The sequence below is a fragment of the Dreissena polymorpha genome, chromosome 15 (assembly GCF_020536995.1).
Source record: "Dreissena polymorpha isolate Duluth1 chromosome 15, UMN_Dpol_1.0, whole genome shotgun sequence".
NCBI classification, from domain to species: Eukaryota; Metazoa; Mollusca; class Bivalvia; order Myida; family Dreissenidae; genus Dreissena; species Dreissena polymorpha.
This window is the reverse complement of record NC_068369.1, coordinates 38,112,985-38,137,549: the sequence shown is the minus strand read 5'-3', so window position 1 is coordinate 38,137,549 and position 24,565 is coordinate 38,112,985. Positions and strand designations below refer to the sequence as shown.

The 24,565-nt window shown below is 32.9% G+C and overlaps 1 protein-coding gene across 1 annotated transcript; it reads left to right on the top strand.

The window, feature by feature from the left end:
* The first annotated feature begins 6,202 nt into the window (after nt 1-6,202).
* LOC127861030 (serine-rich adhesin for platelets-like) lies at nt 6,203-24,322 on the top strand. The gene is made up of 10 exons (XM_052399389.1): nt 6,203-6,371; nt 13,007-13,231; nt 13,518-13,624; nt 16,084-16,207; nt 17,239-17,385; nt 17,749-17,922; nt 18,437-18,556; nt 19,115-19,279; nt 19,598-19,688; nt 19,965-24,322. Exons 1-10 carry the CDS (start codon nt 6,308-6,310, stop codon nt 20,839-20,841), a joined length of 2,094 nt encoding a protein of 697 aa, XP_052255349.1. The 5' UTR covers nt 6,203-6,307; the 3' UTR covers nt 20,842-24,322.
* Nucleotides 24,323-24,565: the final 243 nt, after the last annotated feature.

Genomic DNA, 24,565 nt, shown 5'->3' with positions numbered 1-24,565 from the left:
ACCTAAATAATCTTGACTATTAAAAGTTGTTGCTAATTAATGATAGTAACTGTTTTTAGTTAAACAGCTATTTAAGCGATCCAAATTTCCGTCACTATATTATTACGGATGCCAGAAAGCGGAAAATAACAGCGTAAAGAGAACTTAGATTTCGCCGCCTACATTTAATTAAAAAAAAAATCTTCCAACATTTCTCCATTATGTGATTTTAACAGTGCATTACAACAAACAGAGCGTGACATTCGTGACTTTGCATGTCTTTGTCTGTCTTTGCATGTCTTTTTCTGTCTTTGCATGTCTTTGCATGTCTTTGTCTGTCTTTGCATGTCTTTGCATGTCTTTTGCAGTGTTTAGTAGGACCCTAAGTTCGCGTAAAACAAGTTAGTTAACAATTTAAGGATGTCAATGCAGCTTAATGTTTACAAAAGGTAAGTTGTTTGATATGTGTGTTGTGTAGCATAGCCATGATTGCGAGCTTGCATATAAAAGGGTTAGCTGAAACGTATTTATGCTGAGAAAAAATAAACGCACGAACGACCGAACGAACAAACAACGAATGTTAGAGCTAATTCTTCTATTTCTGTAAGTAATAATGTAAACAAAATTCCAGAGGCCGATTTTTTAAGAAACCCATCTAGCACGTAGTATGACGGGTACATAAAATGTCGACAAAGCGGTCTGACCATGTTGAACATGCTGGAAACGTTGCTGAGTGTGACGTATAAGTGGAACATAACATATTCCTTTTGGTCCAACGGCTTCGAAGTGCGAGTCAACTACCTAGGTATACCCAACACTTGACGAAACTGAGATCAATAAGAAATTTCAGCATACTTGTTTAATACCTTAGAAAATGCGTAAATACCTTTCTAGGATCACCATTGACCGACATTCCTTACAAAACAATCATGCAATTTGCAAGTTTACTGTTGGGCTGTTATGAAAATTAATGCTTTATCCGCAATTCACATATCTTCAAAAATGCATAAGAGGACTGGTTACGATTGCCCTGATATGTGAATCAAGTTTGTTGTTTTCACTAAAAATACACATTGCTTTACTCTGTCAAAAGTTATTAAATAAATACATTTATCAATTTGAAAGAAATTATATTATTGTTTGTAAGTTTATTAATAATCTTTTTCCATGTGCGCAATTTTCCTAGATGGAAGCAAGCGCAAGTACATACTTCTACGTACATCTAACTATGCCTAACATCTAACTTGCTGCACTTACCTTGTAATGTGTGCACTTAATGATAATTTTCAAGCGAACAATAACACATATCGAAATATAACGCTGTGAGGAAAAACGTTTTACATCTGTTTTAATTTAATATAGGAATAATTAAATGTAGCGAACTTAGTAAATGACCGCTATATCATACTGTTAAAACAAAATACAAAACTCAGGGACACGTAGTTTCAGAGAAGCTATTATGCTGTATTATTCTATGTAAATTAAGAGACACCAAGAGACATGATTATTACATCTAAGGCCTGGATGCTTCAAGACACATGAGTATTACATCTAAGGCCTGGTTGCTTCAAGACACATGAGTATAACATCTAAGGCCTAGTTGCTTCAAGACACATGAGTATTACATCTAAGGCCTGGTGGCTTCAAGACACATGTGTATTACATCTAAGGCCTGGTTGCTTCAAGACACATGAGTATAACATCTAAGGCCTGGTTGCTTCAACACACATAAGTATTACATCTAAGGCCTGGTTGCTTCAAGACACATGAGTATTACATCTAAGGCCTGGTTGCTTCAAGACACATGATAATTTTATCTAAGGCCTGGTTGCTTCAAGACACATGAGTATTGCATCTAAGGCCTGGTTGCTCCAAGACACATGAGTATAACATCTAAGGCCTGGTTGCTTCAACACACATAAGTATTACATCTAAGGCCTGGTTGCTTCAAGACACATGAGTATTACATCTAAGGCCTGGTTGCTTCAAGACACATGAGTATTACATCTAAGGCCTGGTTGCTTCAAGACACATGAATATTACATCTAAGGCCTGGTTGCTTCAAGACACACGAGTATAACATCTAAGGCCTGGTTGCTTTAAGACACATGAGTATTACATCTAAGGCCTGGTTGCTTCAAGACACATAAGTGTACATCTAAGGCCTGGTTGCTTCAAGACACACGAGTATTACATCTAAGGCCTGGTTGCTTCAAGACACATGAGTATTACATCTAAGGCCTGGTTGCTTCAAGACACATGAGTATTACATCTTAGGCCTGGTTGCTTCAAGACACATGAGTATTACATCTAAGACCTGGTTGCTTCAAGACACATGAGTATTACATCTAAGGCCTGGTTGCTTCCAGACACATGAGTATTACATCTAAGGCTTGGTTGCTTCAAGACAAATGCGTATTACGTCTAAGGCCTGTTTGCTTCAAGACATATGAGTATTACATCTAAGGCCTGGTTGCTTCAAGACACATGAGTATTAAATCTAAGGCCTGGTTGCTTCAAGACACATGAGTATTTCATCTAAGGCCTTGTTGCTTCAAGACACATGAGTATTACATCTAAGGCCTGGTTGCTTCAAGACATATGAGTATAACATCTAAGGCCTGGTTGCTTCAAGACACATGAGTATTACATCTAAGGACTGGTTGCTTCAAGACACATGAGTATTACATCTAAGGCCTGGTTGCTTCAAGACACATGAGTATTACATCTAAGGCCTGGTTGCTTCAAGACACATGAGTTTTACATCTAAGGCCTGGTTGCTTCAAGACACATGAGTATTACATCTAAGGACTGGTTGCTTCAAGACACATGAGTATTACATCTAAGGCCTGGTTGCTTTAAGACACATGAGTATTAAATTTAAGGCCTGGTCGCTTCAAGACATATGGGTATTACACCTAAGGCCTGGTTGCTTCAAGACACACATGAGTATTACATCTAAGGCCTGGTTGCTTCAAGACACATGAGTATAACATCTAAGGCCTGGTTGCTTTAAGACACATGATTATTACATCTAAGGCCTGGTTGCTTCAAGACACATGGGTATTATATCTAAGGCCTGGTTGCGTCAATACACATGAGTATTAGATCTAAGGCCTGGTTGCTTCAAGACACATGAGTATTACATCTAAGGCCCGGTTGCTTCAAGACACATGAGTATTATATCTAAGGCCTGGTTGCTTCAAGGCACATAAGTATTACATCTAAGGCCTGGTTGCTTCAAGAAACATGAGTATTACATCTAAGGCCTGGTTGCTTCAAGACACATGAGTATTACATCTAAGGCCTGGTTGCTTCAAGACACATGTGTATTACATCTAAGGCCTGGTTGCTTCAAGACACATGATTATTACATCTAAGGCCTGGTTGCTTCAAGAGACATGAGTATTTCATCTAAGGCCTGGTTTCTTCAAGACACATGAGTATTACATCTAAGGCCTGGTTGCTTCAAGACACATGAGTATTACATCTAAGGCCTGGTTGCTTCAAGACACATGAGTATTACATCTAAGGCCTGGTTGCTTAAAGACACATGAGTATTATATCTAAGGCCTGGTTGCTTCAAGACACATGAGTATGACATCTAAGGCCCGGTTGCTTCAAGACACATGAGTATTATATCTAAGGCCTGGTTGCGTCAATACACATGAGTATTAGATCTAAGGCCTGGTTGCTTCAAGACACATGAGTATTACATCTAAGGCCCGGTTGCTTCAAGACACATGAGTATTATATCTAAGGCCTGGTTGCTTCAAGACACATGTGTATTACATCTAAGGCCTGGTTGCTTAAAGACACATGATTATTACATCTAAGGCCTGGTTGCTTCAAGAGACATGAGTATTTCATCTAAGGCCTGGTTGCTTCAAGACACATGAGTATTACATCTAAGGCCTGGTTGCTTCAAGACACAGGAGTATTACATCTAAGGCCTGGTTGCTTCAAGACACATGAGTATTACATCTAAGGCCTGGTTGCTTCAAGACACATGAGTATTAGATCTAAGGCCTGGTTGCTTCAAGACACATGAGTATTACATCTAAGGCCTGGTTGCTTCAAGACACATGAGTATTACATCTAAGGCCTGGTTGCTTCAAGACACATGAGTATTACATCTAAGGCCTGGTTGCTTCAAGACACATGAGTATTACATCTAAGGCCTGGTTGCTTCAAGACACATGAGTATTACATCTAAGGCCTGGTTGCTTCAAGACACATGAATATTACATCTAAGGCCTGGTTGCTTCAAGACACATGAGTATTACATCTAAGGCCTGGTTGCTTCAAGACACATGAGTATTACATCTAAGGCCTGGTTGCTTCAAGACACATGAGTATTACATCTAAGGCCTGGTTGCTTCAAGACACATGAGTATTACATCTAAGGCCTGGTTGCTTCAAGACACATGAGTATCACATTTAAGGCCTGGTTGCTTCAAGACACATGAGTATTACATCTAAGGCCTGGTTGCTTCAAGACACATGAGCATTACATCTAAGGCCTGGTTGCTTCAAGCCACATGAGTAGTACATCTAAGGCCTGGTTGTTTCAAGACACTTGCGTATAACATCTAAAGCCTGGTTGCTTCAAGACACATGAGTATTACATCTTAGGCCTGGTTGCTTCAAGACACATGAGCATTACATCTAAGGCCTGGTTGCTTCAAGACACATGAGTATTACATCTAAGGCCTGGTTGCTTCAAGACACATGAGTATTACATCTAAAGCCTGGTTGCTTCAAGACACATGAGTATTACATCTAAGGCCTGGTTGCTTCAAGACACATGAGTATTACATCTAAGGCCTGGTTGCTTCAAGACACATGAGTATTACATCTAAAGCCTGGTTGCTTCAAAACACATGAGAATTACATCTAAAGCCTGGTTGCTTCAAGACACATGAGCATTACATGTAAAGCCTGGTTGCTTCAAGACACATATTATGATGCAGGTTCTATACACAACACCGTAGGTGTGGCATCTTATAATTCTCGCCCGTGTCTTTTTTTATTTAAACTTTAACCATAACAGTTGCAATGTTAAGGGTTTGTAATCGCTATGATATGTTACCAAATATGACTCTGACTTTAATTGCATGATGACCAATCTGCATTAGTCAAAACATTAAAAAAGTTAATGCATGAGTAATTGTCTGAAAATCGTGTATAATTTAATATTTGAAACAATTGAGGAATAACCACATCATGATCGGAAATACGTAAAATATTTGTGGACTTATGATTCGAAATGTCCAAGCCTTTCTTGAGTTACCACCTTAAAACCATGCTTAAAGGCGAAAAGGGTCCATAACTTGGTTTACAATTAATATTGGAGTAGCACACGTATCCGTTAAAAAGATAGATATACCGGAAGACCAACTGACCAACAGGGTGACTACTATATACAAGTTACATACCGACCCCACGTGATAACTATTTCGTGTATGGTTTCTTAATCCTTTTCAAAAGCAAATGAAAATAATGAACTGTTGCTTATGTTTAGTGTGATTCTTTGCGAAATAAAAATCGATAAAATCGCCTTATTACTTCATAAGTATGCGTTTATCTAATGTAACACAAATACTGTTTAAAAAACTGTCTTCGCTTTTGACGTTTTAAAAACTTCCCTAATTTGTTATTTAAATCATTGTGGCATTTTTCCTTTTGTATACATATGCCCATTATTCAAGTGACCAACTAAGTGTATATAATGAGAATTCAATACTGCTCCAGCAGCTGGAGTTTCACTTCTTTATATTATATTACAAAACCTAACACGATTAATAAGATCTTATCTAGATTATATTTTTAAAATAGATTGTGTGCGTATGAAGAAGCTGATAAACAAAGTCATACTTTAAAGGTGTTTACGATACAATGATAGAGCACGTGTGCCGAATGACGTTTGATCATATGCTTCAGCGGATTCAATACAAGCTTTATGTCATGTTTGGTGTTAATCGCGATATGCACAATGTACACGTTGAGAAGCAAATTAAGAAATTCTCAACCCTGATTTTGAATTTGTATAAATTGATTAAATAGTACCTTATTTTGGTCCACCCACTCTCATTTAATGCAGACTTTACAATAGTAGTAATGTTTGCGCTAAGTATAAAGTAGTATAAACCGAGCTGTGGTCTTAACAATCGCTCACTGAAGCGTGTATTTAACTTTGCCCACTGCTTTGTACACCATTGGCAAAACTTCCTTGTTTAAGGTTTCCCGTGTTAAATGTTCGGGTAAAATATAACTAAATCGCTAATTTAGAGTATCATGTCAGATAGCATGTATTGAACTTGTTAAAATGGCGATTTATGAAAGATTGGTTGTGTGTGGGATCTGCATCTGTACATGCCTGTTAACACAAGGTAATTGTTGATTGTTCTAGTTTTATAATGTCATACGTATTTGTGTTGCTTATTCGCAAACAACGAATTGTGTATAGAACTACAATGCTTTGAAGTAATTAATTGAAATATAACACAACTCAATAACAAAGTAATTGATATACGCTATTAAAATAAGACAATGTTACACGTATGAAAACATGATGCCTTTAAAATATGTATTGTCTTAGATTAGGGCAGATGTTTAAATATAGCAACTTCGCATAAGTATTTACTTACACGTAAAGTTTATTTTTGTTTACGTTGACACATTGACATGGATAATATGAGGGTGTCTTATTATATGTAAAATCTGTTTGTACACAGATTTGGCCATGATCACGATGTAACTCAAGCTTGATAAGTGGCAAGGCCAGTGTAGGTGGGATGATCCATATTCGTTAAATGTGGAAACATTCAAGAACACCGATTTGTGTTAATTCATTAGCATACTTCAACTATTCCCATATTATTGTGAAAATAAATAAGAGAAAACTGCCTTAAAGGAAATTTAATCATTTAATCGTTACAGCTTAACACCTATTAATACACGTTTTATGTTTATGAATAACATGTTCACATTGATCGCCATGACTTTACACACACCATGCACATAATGTTTATATTTCGATCTTTATGCAATAGGAGTGCGCACACTTCCATCCGTTTTGAACTATGAGTTTGTTAATAAATTAATGTGCTGAGTAATAACTTAATCGTTAATTGAAGTAAATTTACGTTTACATCATTCAATTCATTAGATATTGGAAGATTATATTTTGCACTTATGGTTGTGTTTTAACTGAAGTTACTTGTAATACAATTTGAGGTTGACCTGTATTTATTATAAAATTTGAATGTTAAGCTAATAAACTTAACATATAGAAACAATGTTTTCCCGAGAACAAACGTTAAACACTTTTCTTAACTCCGTCGACATTAGAACGAACCAAACGAGTGTTATATAGGTTAATCCATTCTGATTGCATCATCTTTAAGCGTTCAAAACAAATAACCGACAAGGTAAATAACACAACTATCGGTCGTAAAACACACCCGATCCTTTCATTAAACGTACCATGTCCCTGTCAGAACCCACATTCCCAACAAACTAAACATTATTAATCGTTTAAAAAAATTACTCTTGTCAATTTGATTTACAACTTGACCAGTCAAACCAAAAACAAGTTTAACTATTTCACCACAAAAAAGTGTTAAAATTATTCGGCGATTTGGTTACAACCTTATTTTAATGGACTTAATTAATCGTTCAAGTCATTGTTTATACCAAAGATAAACATTATTTGACTGTTATGTTGAAGTTTATTAAAAAGATGAGATGATAGTATCGGTATCATATGTGAATAATAGATGGCGAAACAGAGTTTTTAACTTGCCAATAGACAAAGATTAAAATCATCTCAATCGACCTTACTAGGGTTTTTTGAAACTACAAATAGCTTTTTTTCGAAACAAGCAAGGCCCTATGCCCGTAACATGTCAAACACTACGCGATAAAAAAAACTTTGTGCGTTACCTAATGTATCGTTCAGCAAAATAAAATATCAACAGCCGACCCACTAAAGACTGACAAAGAAGCACAAAAAATCATGGAGAGTAAGTTAGTTCCTTTTTTCTATTTCTTTTTTAGAATAAGGAATAAGGAACTGTTCCTTATTCCTTATTCAAACATAACATATTTGATATAGTGTTTTAAAGAAAAATAATGCATTCAATTCCTAAGTAAATCAAAACAAAATAGCTGGAATACATCTAGTACTTTATGTATTAAGTTACATATTCATGTATCTTTCTCGCTCTTGCATAGGATTTCTTGTTTAAAGCGTCCCGATATTTTCAAATTCGAATACTAACTTCAAATCAACAAAACCTAAAACATATAACATTTTGTATATGTATGTGATGTAAAAGTGCAGTCTTGTACATTTCAACATGTTTGTTTTTATTTATAGTCCAGTTCCTTTTTCGCGGTTGAATAAGAAAAGGGGGACAAGTTTTTTATTCCTTATTCAATATAAAGCAGTGAAAATCGAGCTGCTGGAGCAGTATTACATTCTCATTATTTGCAATTATTCAAGCCGAATAAGAAACTGACATTTTCTTACTTAAACATCAATGAAATTGATTCAAAGTTAACCATATATAAAAGAATATCATTATATGTAGGTTGTATATTTAAATTACTTATTGCAATTCATTTTTAAAAAATTTAATGTTATGATAATCCAGTTCCTTGTTCAGTATTCAAATAGAATACGGAACTGGCGTGCTATTTCTGTAAATTATATATCAAAATGAACAAACGATACAAATAAATCAACGAAATTTATTTTAAATTTATCATGGTTTAAACATATTAATTGCAGTACATGTCTACTTTGTTGCATTTAATAATAACACAGTTCCAGTTGCAGTAAATACCTACTAAGATTTGTTTCATGATAGCATAGCTCCTAATTCGGATTGAAACAAGGAACAAGGAACTGGTACTTGTTCCTTATTCCAATAGAATAAAGAAATGACATTTTCATACTGAACAAAATATTAAAAATGAACCAAAAGACACCAATAAATCAATGAAAATCATTGTAAATGTTGGTTGGGTATCAAAAACATTAATTGCATGACATATCTACTACGTTTTATTTAATGATAACCCAGTTCGTATCGAAAACGGAATAAGGAACTGATTCCTTATTCCTTATTCAACTTACTTAACAAAGAAATTAATATGAAAATGAAGAGATGCATAAATCAAGAAAAATCACTGTTAAAGTAGAAAGGGAATAAAAAAATATGTATTTATTACAGTACATTTGTTCTTAATTATCTTTTGTTATGTTAGCCAAGTGCCTTTTTTCGCGGCTGAATAAGGAAAACGTTACCAGTTATTCAGAGGCCATAATTTCGTATACTTAAATTCGGATCATTCTCACATTGCACAATCTCTGGTATAGTTTTTGAAGTCTAATCTGACCCTGAACTTTGGTCAAGACTATATGATAGCTGAAAACTAACCATGTTTTAGATATCTCATTCCGTTTTCAAACGAAAACGGTTACGAAGGGATATGTTTAAGCATGCAAAATAATTTCAACACTTCACCATAAAATAAAGACTGCACCTGAAGCAGCGTTTCAAGTGTCTCTAGAAGACTGAAAAGTTTTATCGAAATGCCTCTATGTTTCGTTGTTGTTGTTGTTTTTTTCCCCAATTAAAAACCAAAACTTACATAGCTGTTATTGGAATGTTTTATTCCATTAGATTTTCCGAAAGAGCGTAATGTAGTTTTAGGATGCCTTCGTTACATTCGGCGACCTTCAACATCGGCGCACGATTATAAGTCGTAGGAACCGACAATATGGCCCTTTTCTCGGTGGTTATCAGTCATATTGTAAGATAGTGCAACCGGTTACGTGTTCCTTATTCAGTCGCAAAAAAGGCACTGGGTTATCATTACAAAAGAGAACTTAGAAGAAATATATTACAATAAATACATTTTTTTTACTCCCAACCTACCGGTACATTTACAGATTTTCCTGACTTATGCGTCTCTTTACTCATATTAATTTATTTGTTAAGTATGAAAAAGACAGTTCCTTATTCCATTTTAATAAGTTTCTTTTACCGTATTCAAACCGAATAAGGAACTATGTTATCATTAAATACAAACAAGTAGATATGTACTGCAATTTATATTTGTTATACCAGTCCTACATTTACAATAATATTCGTTGATGTATTCGTCACTTCGGTTCATTTTGATGTATAATTCCTACAAAGAACATTCCAGTTCCTAATTCGATTAAAATAAGGAACCAGTTCCTTTTACCTGATTCAAACTGAATTAGGAACTGGATTAACATTACTTAAGCATAAGTAGAAATGTATTGCAATTAGTATTTTAAATAAACAACCAATATATAATGATGTTCATTTATATGTTGTTAACTTTGAATCAATTGCATTGATGTTTATGTAAGAAAATGCTAGTTCCTTATTCGGCTTGAATTAGGAATAAGGAACTGGTTCCTTGTTTCTTATTCAGCCGCGAAAATGGTACTGGATTATAAATAAAAGCAAACATGTACACTTTTAGACTGCACCTTTAAATCACATACATGTAAAATAATGTTATATGCTTTAGGTGTTGTTGATCTGAAGTTAGTATTCGTATTAGAAAATATCGATTTGGTTTAAACTAGAAATTCTATGCAAGCGCGAAGAAGAAACATTAATATGTAACGTAATACATACCATACATGTATTCGAGTTATTTTGGTTAAATTTATTGAAGAATTGTATGCATTTTTTTCTCTTAAGTCCTAAATCAAATATGTTAAGCTTGAATACGGAATAAGGAACAGTTCCTTATTCCTAAGTAAAAAAAGGAAAAAGGAACTAGGAAAATGGAACCAATTTACTCTCCATCAAAACTTCCGTGTTTCATGTTAAACTTTAAGGTTTTATTACGTACTTTATAATTACAAGTCGAGCTTTTTAAATCGGCATGAACTAACTAAGTTATGAATCATATTTTTAAAACGAAATCTTGTATTCGGATGTATTGTTTAATGTTTGATTTTTATATTAAACGTGTTAGTCTCCAGAATACATAACGTTTTACACTATATGCAAATACTATCTAAATAGTGATGTTAAGTTATTATTGTTAAACTGTTTATCTGTAAAAAAGATCACATGAATTTAGTATGCCGGAGATTAATATACCTCTGAAAAGCCCACTTAAATTAACTTATTTTGATATGAACATCTTGTAATACCGGATATTATCGTTCGCTCAGTGTATAACAATTAATCTTATTGCACATTAAAATTACGGTCTATTTTGTAAGGGTTAATCTTGCTTCGTAAAACCATATATGAGTGTTTGAATTGGAGCTTTTATATAAATATGTTTGCATATAGGCATTTTTTACGTTACAATGTGGCTAAAAATGTTTATGCAATATTAGTATTTGCGTCTTAACTTTAATGTGTCTTAAAATCTGTGAAAAGGTAGAACAGCAGATATAGGTAAGCATACGTCTATCGTTATGGTTAAGCTTGTGTCATTAAGCAATTTAGGGCCATTACTTTTACGTTACGTTTACTGTGTGAAGGAATATTTAATATCCCTATACATTTAAAAACACCATATCCCACATTAAAGATTTACAATTTCATTGCAATAACGATCACCAACAAATATGTCCGAATTTAAGGAATTGTGTCGTCGGACAATGATATCCTAATGATATTGACTTTTGTATTGAACATGAATTAAACAGTTATATAACAGCTCTCCTTTGACTATATAACAAACAAACAAAAATCTGGTATTGGTACTAGCCGCTGGGACTCAAATAACGGCTGTGCGTTTATTACTTAAATTAACATTATTACAAAAATCATCAACATTTCAAACATACATCACATAGTATAGAGTATGATAATACGGTATCATTCTTTGTCAGTGCATCTATGAACAATTCGATCCAATATATCATTTCCGAAATATGAATTACTCACAAATTGTTATACAAATAACATGTACACCATGCGAGTTCCTAAGGCTAAATGAAAAAACTAACCATTGTTCAACGATGCACGAATGTTCTCGTGCTACTTTAGCGGAAAATACATACTAAAGGGAAAGTAACTTTCGAACGCGTTAAATGTCTTTTGTAATTATCAAATATACTATTTTACATGCAATATACATTAAAACAAATATAAACGCTGAAATGAAGTAAATACACGTACTTGGTGAATCGCCTTACATATTAAAATTATGTATGCTACTCTATAATTATTTAATGAATATAATTATTATTGGTGATTTGACTTCAGCATCGTTTGTCCCAACGGTAGTTGTAAAGATCCGAATTTATTTTGTTACAACACATTTGTTCATCAAGGATTTATAAACCTGGTGGCTCAAGTTCAATTAATATCACCTTGGTATAACTTTAAACAACGTCGCGAAACGTAAAAACATGATATCATCATAATTAACTGGTTTGTTTTCTACCACATTACTGTTGTGTAATGGGTTATAATTTCTCAAATGATGGGTCATTTAAATCATACTTGATTCTTATATTCGGTTCTGTGTTTGTGTCTTCTGATAATCTGCCTTACATCTGTTATCACGTGTTTTGAATTTTAATTGTTTGAGCATACTATAGCAACTTTATTTTATTTGACGTTATTGTGTTAAACGGTTTTATAATGTCCGGTTATACTTGCCTTCCTTTAATGTACATATATCATATATTGATTATATGCATAGCAATTGTGTTTCGAGCATATTGAATGCAATACATGTACATTGTATACTTTAAAGTGACGGAATGAGCTTTATGAAAAAAAATGTTTGTACAGCATATACATTAGATCATATTTACAACATTCTCGTACGTTCAGTCAACTATTGAAATAATTTATTTGTTGTTTTCCATCGGGCATTTGTGAATGTGTGGTTACCTTATAAGTATTATTACTTTATTCTGTTCAAATATATCCCAACTAATGTTGTTACTTTGTTTAATTAAATGAGCTTATTTGAATTCGTATTCCTATGAATATTTCAGATCGTTTTTGTGCAGGTGTAGCGGTTCCAAGCGTAGAATATCATATTTCGTTAAGCAATGATACGTGGGAAAATAGTAACAGTTACTGTGAACTTGCACAACTAGGTAATGTGTATAACTATACCACAGGGAAGCTCTTTTTACAAGACAAAGTCCAACAGAGAATTCCTTCAACTGGTGTTTGGATTGGGTATTTCAAAGCCTTCACAGAATTTGAATATAAAGGTCTGAATAATTTTGAAAACAATGTTATTTCAAATGTAGTAATTCCAACATATTATACAAATAATACCTGAGAATATCGGGTCGTGATTTACATGAAATGCTACACAAAGCTGAAATATGTTATATGTTACCATACAAAGGGAATCGCAGCCAACAGCTATCGACTTAGATGGCGGATAGTAGTCGAAATACTCATGTAAAGTTCATATAATTACGTTTATTAATGCATAGTCGTGTTGGTATATTGGCAGTGCAAATAGTTTTAAACAAATTTTCTCCGCATTAGGATGCGGCCAAACGCCTAACTCCAGCTCCGTTGAAGTAATAGGCCTAGCGGAATGCCACCATCATTGCGGCGGAAAATCGTTCGGATTAGTCGAGAATGGTAACAAGGTATAACACTGACCATTAACATATATTACTACTAATAATTCTACAACTTCTACTTCTGATGTTTGTAGTTTATATGGAGGTTAACTTGAGCGGAACTTAACTGAACAAAAACTCTATAGTTGCGCTAACGTTTGGATTCTACACTCAAACCCAAGAGCATATGGGGTTCAATAATGGAGTACATATATAGCAATCAGTGTCAACGTTATACAAATTTAAATAAGTTCTTAAAAAAGAGTTGAGCTTTATAAATGAAACAAAAAACAACGTACTTATGAGATTTTGCTGGTGCTGGGGTCGCTTTTATTGTTAGTGAAACATAAAAACAATTTCCCGTTCAATAGCTGCACAACGGGGTTCCGTTTTGAGACTTGTTAAAGCCCAATTACTACTCAAAATCAACGAAAATTTCGTACACTATTTCGTAAAATAAAGTTAAACAATTAAAAATCAGTGTTCCTTATGGCAATTGCCAAAATTTCAACGCCAGATGTGGTCTGGTAAAAAAGATGTTTGTAGATACAAAATGCTCGTTTTTAGTATTGTTTTGCATATTTAATTCCATTTTAATTTCCCGCAACGATATCTATTCATACGACACATGAACACTAACATGGTACCATTTTAGTGTTCGTGTGTAGTATGAATAGATATATTCGCGGGAAATTAAAATGGAATTAATTGTGTCACAAAATAAGTAAAAAGGAGCATTTTGTATCTACAAAAATCTATGTAATCATACCACATCTAGCTTTGAAATTTTGGCAATTGCTATAACGAACACTGATTGTTTAGATGTAAACTTTATTTTACGCAATACTTTACGACATTTTCTTTGATTGTGAGCGTTATAGAGGCTTTAAATGTACCCTTGGTGTACAATTTTGCTCAATAAACACAGGGAAGTAGGTTCACCGTTACCAAATTTTAAAAGTCTGCTTTCAGCAACTTAGGCTTTGAGTTATTTGAATTTAACGCGATACGTAGATACTAAATGTTGTGGGTATAATTTCTTTTGACGTTTAAGAATGGTTGATCTCCGTATCTGACTCCGACACAATCGTACAACCTATCTTATTATTTTTTTGCAAATAACTGAACAATTTCGATCGCGCTTAATGTAACCGTCATAAGGGCGAATTTTTATTATTATTTATGATTACTATTATCATTATTATTATTATATAAATTTATTATTATTATTATTATTATTATTATTATTATTATTATTATTATTATTATTATTACTCATATTGTAATTAATACTTATAATTAAAATAATAATAATTATTATATAATATAAACATAGAAGTTGATATTGTTGTAGTGGTTATAGTAGTAGTAGAAGTACTTGTAGTTGTAGTACTAGCAAAAGTAGAAGTAGTTGCAGTAGTAGTAGTTGTTGTTGTAGCAGCAGCAGCAGTAGTAGTAGTAGTAGTAGTAGTAGTAGTTATAGTAGTAGTAGTAGTAGTAGTAGTAGTAGTAGTAGTAGTAGTAGTAGTAGTAGTAGTAGTAGTAGTAGTAGTAGTAGTAGTAGTAGTAGTAGTAGTAGTAGTAGTAGAAGTAGTAGTAGTAGTAGTAGTAGTAGTAGTGGTAGTAGTATTAGTAGTAGTAGTAGTAGTAGTAGTAGTAGTAGTAGTAGTAGTAGTAGTAGTAGTAGTAGTAGTAGTAGTAGTAGTAGTAGTAGTAGTAGTAGTAGTAGTAAAAGTAGTAGTAGTAGTAGTAGTAGTAGTAGTAGTAGTAGTAGTAGTAGTAGTAGTAGTAGTAGTAGTAGTAGTAGTAGTAGTAGTAGTAGTAGTAGTAGAAGTAGTAAAAGTAGTAGTAGTAAGTAGTAAGTAGTAGTAGTAGTAGTAGTAGTAGTAGTAGTAGTAGTAGTAGTAGTAGTAGTAGTAGTAGTAGTAGTAGTAGTAGTAGTAGTAGTAGTAGTAGTAGTAGTAGTAGTAGAAGAAGTAGTAGTAGTAGTAGTAGTAGTAGTAGTAGTAGTAGTAGTAGTAGTAGTAGTTGTAGTAGTAGTAGTAGTAGTAGTAGAAGCAGTAGTAGTAGCAGCAGTAGTAGAAGTAGTAGTAGTAGTAGTAGTAGTAGTAGTAATAGTAGTAGTAGTTGGTGTTGTTGTTGTTGTTGTTGTTGTTCTTCTTGTAATAGTAGTAGTAGTAGCACTAGTAGTAGTAATAGTAGTAGTAGTCGTAGAGTTGAAGTAGTAAGAATAGTAGAAGTAGAATTTATGTATGTAGTAGTAATATTAAGTGTAGAAATAGTAGTAGAAGTGTAGTAGTAGTAGCAATTATAGATGTGGTAGTACTGGTAAGTGTAGTAGAAGTAGAAGTAGTAGTAGTCGAAGGAGTAGTAGTAGAAGTACATGTAGAAGTATTTGTTATTGCAGTAGTAGTTGTAGTATTATTAATAGTAGAAGTACTAGTTCATTGAATTAAAGTGAATCAAATGGCATATTGTTTTTCTAGATATACTGCCGCTGTGTCGAGAGCCTAACAAACATAAGTCTCATAGACAGAACGTGTAACTCTTTTCGGGAACTCGTTGTTGGTCGAGGAAACGTTATAACTGCTATATATACACCATTGCTAGGTAAGCTATGTAAATGAAAATATGCTCTTCCGAAGAAAACTTCGATTTAAATATGAATGAAAACATGACTCATTTGTAGCATTAATTGCTTTTTTAAGCTTCTTTAATCGAAGTGCCTTAGTTATGTTTAGGAATACACGTGATTTTTCCGTGCATTTAAGTGAATGATAAAGTGCCAGACATACAGAATAATTAAGACTACTTACAATAAAACCATTCACATCATTTCAATATAATTCGAATAAGTCACTGATAAAACAATCCTAGCTTGTGCTTTGTATCGTGCTTCGTATTTTCTAGGTTGCGGATTATGTCTTATATTGACACCACTCATTCTAAAGTTTTAGATATGTAATAATTAATTAGTTGTTTGCGTGAAGTCAAGGTCTACACAAAATAAGTATTTTTCAAATTTGATGTAGGCTTAGCATATGCAGTTTTATACTCTTTTGCTGCATCCGTTATATTTGTATCGTATACATTCCGACATAAATTACAAAAATAGCTTCTGGAGTTGTCACCTTCATCTATAAGTTTGGAGTTTAATCGTGTTAATGATACTTTCATTTTTATGTCATGGTTGTATAAATTATTGTTTTAATGAGTTGTATTCGTCATTGTGGTTTCCTTAACATTATATTCAAGTAGTTTTATTAAGAATGTATATATCCTCATTTTGTGCAAATATGTTGCGGTCATTATAAAAAAAAATGTAACATCTATAATATTCACGGGTGACGGACGATGGACAACATGAAAATAATATAGCAAACATTTGAACTTAAAAAGAATACTGTATTTACATGTATGTTCATACTGCCTTAATTCGTAGGATTTAAAGACCATACCGATTATTATATATTATAGTAAGTATACACTAGGTATTGATTTTCGGCGAACGCAAAGTTAAATAGACAACGATTTTTAAATAGCATACGATTGTATGTCATATGTTTTGAGTTTTTACTTTCTTCATTTCACGTGTAGTATATCCGATGGTTAACTATTTGTGAAATGTTTATGATAAGCAGGCGAGAGCAACCAATCGCTTATCAAAAATACAAACAACACGTCGATGCATTGCAAGACATCAGTTAACATTTCTCGATCATCGGCGACGTACCAGTGGTCACTTTGTAAGAATATTACGGATCAGAAAGTATGGTGTAAACTAAATGGTAATATATGTTGTGTTTTTTACTTCAAAGTAAACACCTGTACTTAACATATATTTCCCTATCAGATTCATTTTAGCGTTTATATAAATCAGTTAATCTACAGTTTATGGCAAAATTGATACAGATTCTTCATAAACAAATATCGACAGAATAACATCGCATGACTAAACTGCTTTTATTGTTCCCAAGTTGGAAGTTGCAAGTATTCATTTAGCATTTAAATCGACGTATTAAGGATCGGATATGCATGGCAATTCTAAGGAAATTTAAAATTATTGTTTAATATGATTGCCATCATGAACGGAAACATTTACAATAACTCATAACTAGTAGTTATAATGTTGTTAAATTTGATTTCATTAGGAAGCAGTCCATTTCTATCCAATATAACGTTTTATAAGTGGAATGACGCAACAGATTACTGTGCTAACGTGACAGCACTTCCATCGTCAGCCAACGGCTACAATGACACACTTACAGTAACAACCAAAGCGTTTACAAATATTCGTCGTGAGTGGACTCTTCACTTAGCGAACGGTTCGTTTGTTGTATTTGCTACATTTCATTATAGTGGTTGGTATAATTAAGAATAGTTCCTTTTAAGAAATCGATTGTGTTTGTATTTTACCAGTAGTATATCTTTTGTTTGTTGCTATTTACTTGTTTTATCTATTTGAAGGAATCATTTTAGTACCATTGTATTTTTGTTTAATATAACTGTCTTATGGTATATGAAAGCTGCATTTAAATTCATGATAACTAATGTTTATGATTAATTACATTTAAGCTTAATTTATTAAAGCTCAAATTGATGATACCGGTTCAGTTTCGTATAACAGTTTTACGTTTGCAATAGTGTATTAAGTTTTATGATACTTGGTTTAAAGATCATAACCTCGGGATACATGTTTATTATATATGAAGTTAAGTTTATGATTACTCTGAAAGAGTCCATGATTGCGTTATTTACATGTATAAATACTGTATTGATATAACTGTTGTCAAGCTAATCATTTGTGTGAGTGGATGGACATTTTAATCCATTTACTAGGTAGTTTCAGTGGCCCAAGAATGTTTGCCTATATAGCAAACGGATCAACAGAGATTCAGTTTTTTAACAGTTCAAGTGGGTCTAATAAGACTGGCTTATGCCTTGTTCGACCACCGACAAGTAAGTAACACCGCCGACAAAAGTAGACACTACATAAAAACATAAATATCCAAGTAAACAATGATCGTACTTTTCAGAGTAAATATGAATAATGCCTGTACATAGCTAATTATATATTAAGTTTTTAAACTATATGTTTAAAAAAAGTTTATATAAATAAATTTATATTATATGCAAATTTTAACTAATATAGCGGGATATTATGTTATTATGAGTGATTATTCCATATATTTACACGAGTATGTGTATATGAAGTTGTTTACATGCATTGAAATTGCTAACCGTAGCAACTTTCAAATGCAATTATGTAGATCAAAACATTTAAACTAACTGTTCGTATAATTATTTAGCACTTGGTACGTGACTTTAATGATATAAATATGCATACAATAATTTTAGCATGTGCATCTATCAAAAATAAATGTAGCTAACTCATAATCAATTAGTTTTACTAGCATACAAACACGTTGCCAAAATAAGGTTTCTTTACATCAAAATCCCGCAAAGGATTGAAGACTGTTGGTGCTATAATGTAATTTCATTGTATAATCAAATAAGCCTCAACCGCAACATCTACAACTGAAATTCAATCACCTACAACACGTTTAGAATCACAGACGACGGTCACACCAACTTCACCCAACAACTCTACAACAACCTCTACAACTGACACCACCTTAACAAACGCTATGTCTAGTGCTGCATTTGAAGAATCTTCAAGAGGTAACATGTAATACATTTGCTACATATATAAAGTAACTTTTTCATTTTCCAATAATTTGTTGTTTACAAGTACTTGCATATATATATATATATATATATATATATATATATATATATATATATATATATATATATATATATATATATATATATATATATATATATATATATATATATATATATATGAAGTAATACAATCGCGAAGATGATGAAACACATATAGTATCGGATCAGTCCCGTTGTTTTGGAATGTTAAACCACTTTCAATAAACGTATATGTATTCACCACTTACGAAGTATTCGCTATGGTTATGCTAGGATCTTCAATTGGGGCAATAGCAGCAGGAGTTTCAGTTGCAGTCGCATTAGTGGTTACAGCTGTTGTGATCGTTCTTGTCCTCAGAATGAAGTAAGTTTGTATTCACCATATTGCGGTACTTAAAAGCAAATATATATACTCAGACTTCAATACATTTTGCGAGTATGTACTCCCTCTATGTAATTATATAAACAATTTATTTCAAGCAAAGAAATTCATTAGTCGATGCTTAATCATAAACTATTCAATATATGTCACGATAAAAATAATACTTTATATAAAAAATATCATTTATAAATATATACGCAGAACAGTGTGTTGAATGCTCTTTTTACTGAATATGAAAGTGTGACATATATTTTGTAGAGGACAATTGTGCTTCAAAAACACAAAGGGTTCGAAATTGGAAAACACAGACAACATTCACAATATATCGTTAGAGAGGACAGAATCCTATTCGAACGCAAACTACATAAATCTAGGGACCCCCGTGTTTAATCATACTAACAGTTGTCTGCAGAACACGGGCACCAAGGACATTCATGCATTTAATTCTATTTTAGACAACACAAAATACGCTTCCTATCTAGGACCAGATGCTCTTGTGTCAAGCAATTCCTACGGTGGACAACATACCATATCTGAAATTTCCTATCAAAATATCAATAGAAAACAAGGACTTGCAAAATCAGATGCTAATAACTACTTTGTCGTGGAGAAAGATGGACTTGACAAGAAGAGAAACGCTACCACTCCCGTCTCAGCATTAGTTCATGACTACTGTGTTCTAGAGAAACAGCAATCAGCTGTTGACAACGTAAACGGTGCTTCAATTAACGAAATTCATCCATACGTTGTTCTTGAAAAACAAGGCGATCAACCGGCTCGTGAAATGCCTCCAAACGAAGTTAATCCTTACTTTATCTTAGAGAAACAGACAGCTTGTAACTCAACAACAATACATACGGCGAATGCACTTATTTTGGATACCGATGATGGAAATATGTATCAAGAGATAGATACGAATGACACATACGCAGGTATAGATGATTCACGAGAGAACAACAGCGACTACGATTACACTATCAAGGAATTCAGGGACTCGAAAACAGACATATCAGACAACGTTTACAACCATCTTAACTCTGCTGGCGACGAGTATGATCATTTGGGAAAAGTGAAGAGCAACGTTAAGGCGATGGAAAATAATTATGACGTTACGTCTGAGGCCGTTAGAAAATAAACACGGCTTCAGATAAGAAATATCCCGGATGTGTAAATAGTAATTGGCCTTCGTGGTTGTTTAAGACATATATTTTACAATGTAGACTTGTTTTATAAAATACGCACTCATTGATATATCCTGTTTGCGATCTTATTCTTTAATGTATTGAACATTCTTCTTTATTATTTTAACAAACCAAAATACCTTTCTGCTGTACCATGCAAATAACATAATAAAGTTCACGCTTACTGTTATAAAGTATTATAAACAATTAACATAAACTAACATTGCGCATTATTTTTTTCAGGAGCACACCACCAAACAAAACACCCAGTGCTAAAATTCATGTTATATTTTCTACTTCAAGCATGTTATCAGTAATATACATCGAGCACTGTGCGTTTCAATTCCCAAAAACAACGTTTTGATGTGAACGGATATTATTACTCAAGTGTCGAAAAAAGCTGACATAATATTATTATTTAAGATGTTGAAATAGTACATGAACCAAAAACTTTCATTGTATCATTATTGCAATACTATGCTTTGAGTTACAAGCGACCAACATCCAAGAGTCATAGTGACGCATATTTCCAATTATTTCAAAACAAATACGAAGAAATAAATGATTCATACGTATTAAAATGTGTGTCAAATTAAATCATTTCTGTACTAAAACATTCAACCAAAATCTAAACGTCATATATTATACTGGTTTAAAATAAAGCCTTCTGATTTAAGTGAGCAACAGAACGTCTCATACAAACGGACAAACATGAATCATATATGCATGGCGCATAATTCTGGCTTTACATTGAAAGAATACGCGTGGTGCATTGCCTACTCACGGGGAAAATTGTATTACATTATTATATTTAAAAGAAACAAATAGCTAAAAGTTAGGAGAGATGTAATTTTTTTTTTTGTTACTTCGACGTTCTTTTATGACGTTCGACGACACAAGACGTTCATACATTCGACTTTAATTTTTTGTGTGGGTAATCAGCATCCAAAGTGATACTTAAAACAATATTCTACCACGGTACGTGACTTGTTTTCTATATACAAAGAAGGAAAACTACCGTGGATTATTACACCGATATACCAACGGAGATAAGTATGACGTCACTTTAATTGTCCACGCACTGTTTATGAATGAACACGACCTCATTTGATTTTCATTGCTGTGGTGACGTCACGTTTTCGCGGAAAAAATGGAGGACGTTCGGTCGAAATAATCGAGGGGTAACCGTTGGTTATTGCGGTAATAACCAACGGTATTTCGTTCCGATGCTTTTTATCAAACCATTCGGGCTATGCCCTCGTGGTTTAATTCCTACGCATCGGAACTCCATACCGTTGGTTATTACCGCAATAACCAACGGTTACCCCTCGATGATTATTTCTTTATCAAATCGAAGTATTGAATTGTCAAATGAATATTCCACTAAAGAACTGACCAACGCGAATTGTATATAACGCTCAACTTCCGAAAACATATACATTGTTACAAAATACACCGTGACATATATATTACTGAATACATATCTCCTTATAAAGTTATAAATGCAACAACTTTAATAGAAATGAATTAATTTTTTTTAACAAAATAATAATAATAATTAAGTATCTTTTATAATATATTTTGGCAACTACTGTTAATGTCTGTGTTTGTCTGTGTACATGTGTTTCAAGCTGTATGTGTTTGCGTTTCTATATATATTTGCTAGCATATGTGTTTTGTCACTTATATATTGTCTGTTATTGTAGTAAGGGACGTTTTTTGCAATGCTACTGTATATTTTTTATTTATTTTCAACTAATGTCAAGACGTGCGTTTGTTCTAAATAGTATGTAAATATGTATAATATGAATTTTTGTTAAAATAACCTTGACAATGCATCTTTATTTTCAAACATAATGCAACATTGTATTATTTACATTTCTTTCAAATATGCATACTGGTCTACATATTATTCATTTATTTCATTTAACAAAGCATATTTAAAACTAAAAATCGGGATATTGTACCCCTCATACAATGATACATGTAAATATGATGAAAAAAGAGTAAAATCATTTCACTGGAAAACCTGACAAGTCTAAATATGTGCACCTTTAATGTCAAGGGTCTTAATTGCACAAATAAACGTGAACCATTTACTTATATAAAATAGAAATCGGTTGACATAGCACTGCTGCGATAAATTCATAATCATAACAAACTAGTCAATCGACCTGGGACAAAGATTGCGCAGGGGATAATTGTTTAATTAGACAAAGTACCAACAGTTCAGGAGTAGGAATTTTGATTAATATAAAAAGTGATATACATATTATCGAACAATGTATAGTGGGAAGATTTCAGGTGTTTACTTTTAGTCCACAATAACAAAATAGCTATTATACATATTTAAGCACCACATAATGACGACATTACGTTTGTTAATACACTTAAAAATACTATTGCTGACCTAGATGAATTCTTGCCGATAGCCGATGGTGACTTCATTTCCGTGCACAATTTTATAAAAGACAAACTGAATGGTAGAAATGATACCAATAAAAAGTGTTCTGATATAAACGAATTACACGATTTAGTGGATATTCATGTAGAACAAATATGCGACTATAGAACAAGTCAGTTTTATAGTTGTGAGCAATTGTAAAACGTATACGAGTTAAATGCCAGAGATTTCCTGATATACTATTGTCTAATTAAAAGTGTGACACTAAATTGGAAGTAAAAGCTGAACTCTTAAAACATAAGTTATCAACCGCCAGAATAATTACTCTCATCAATTTCAGAGTCCACACAAATTTGCAAATTAGAAAATCAAAATCTCATACTGACGAAGCAAATCACTCCAATTAAGGCAATTACAAATTGGGAATTAAAATTTGACAAAGAATTAGAAACGAATCAAATGTTTATTCATCTTTTAGACAGACACATGATATCAAGCTAAGAAAGTTCCAGTAAAAATATATTATGCAAATTATTCCACAAAATAGTTATTTATTGCAATATGGTTTAACACAATCCAGTATTTTGTAGCATGCCAGTAGAATCGAATTTGCATATGTTTTGGGAATGCCCTGTTATTCAACAGTTTTAGAACGGTGTTAAGTGTATATCAACGAAACTGTTTATTTGCCGTTTGTTTCAAATTTTGATTTTGAACATTTATGCGTCTGTAAGGTTTCAAACATGTCACAGATTGTTTACTTTATCATATTTTTGGCAAAATTATAAATTATATATTTTTAGAAATGAGTATCCGAACAGCATACCCAATATAAATCATGTTTAGTCATGTCTTGAGAATAGGCTCAAAATTGAGGAGATAATTGCTTTCAATAAAGATCAAATAGAAACTTTAAGTAAAATTTGGAACAGTTTTTTTTTAAAGTAAGACTTTTAACAGATATGTTTGTGGTATTGTTTATTTTTGTATTGCTTTTCATATTGCTATTGCTCAATGAGTGTAATTATATTGTTTATTGATCAATAAATATATACAATAAAAATGTTTTAATCCATGGGCTTCAAGGCAAATATCTGCATGATTAACAGTAATGACTAGGTTTTGGTAATCATCACCATTACTATCATCATCATTTTAACTTTGTACACTACTAAGGGATGCGTTTAACATACCACAAGCAAAACATACTTTCTATATTGTATCTCACAGCATTGAAACAACTCTTAAAACTGAAAACTCAGCTCTAAAAACAT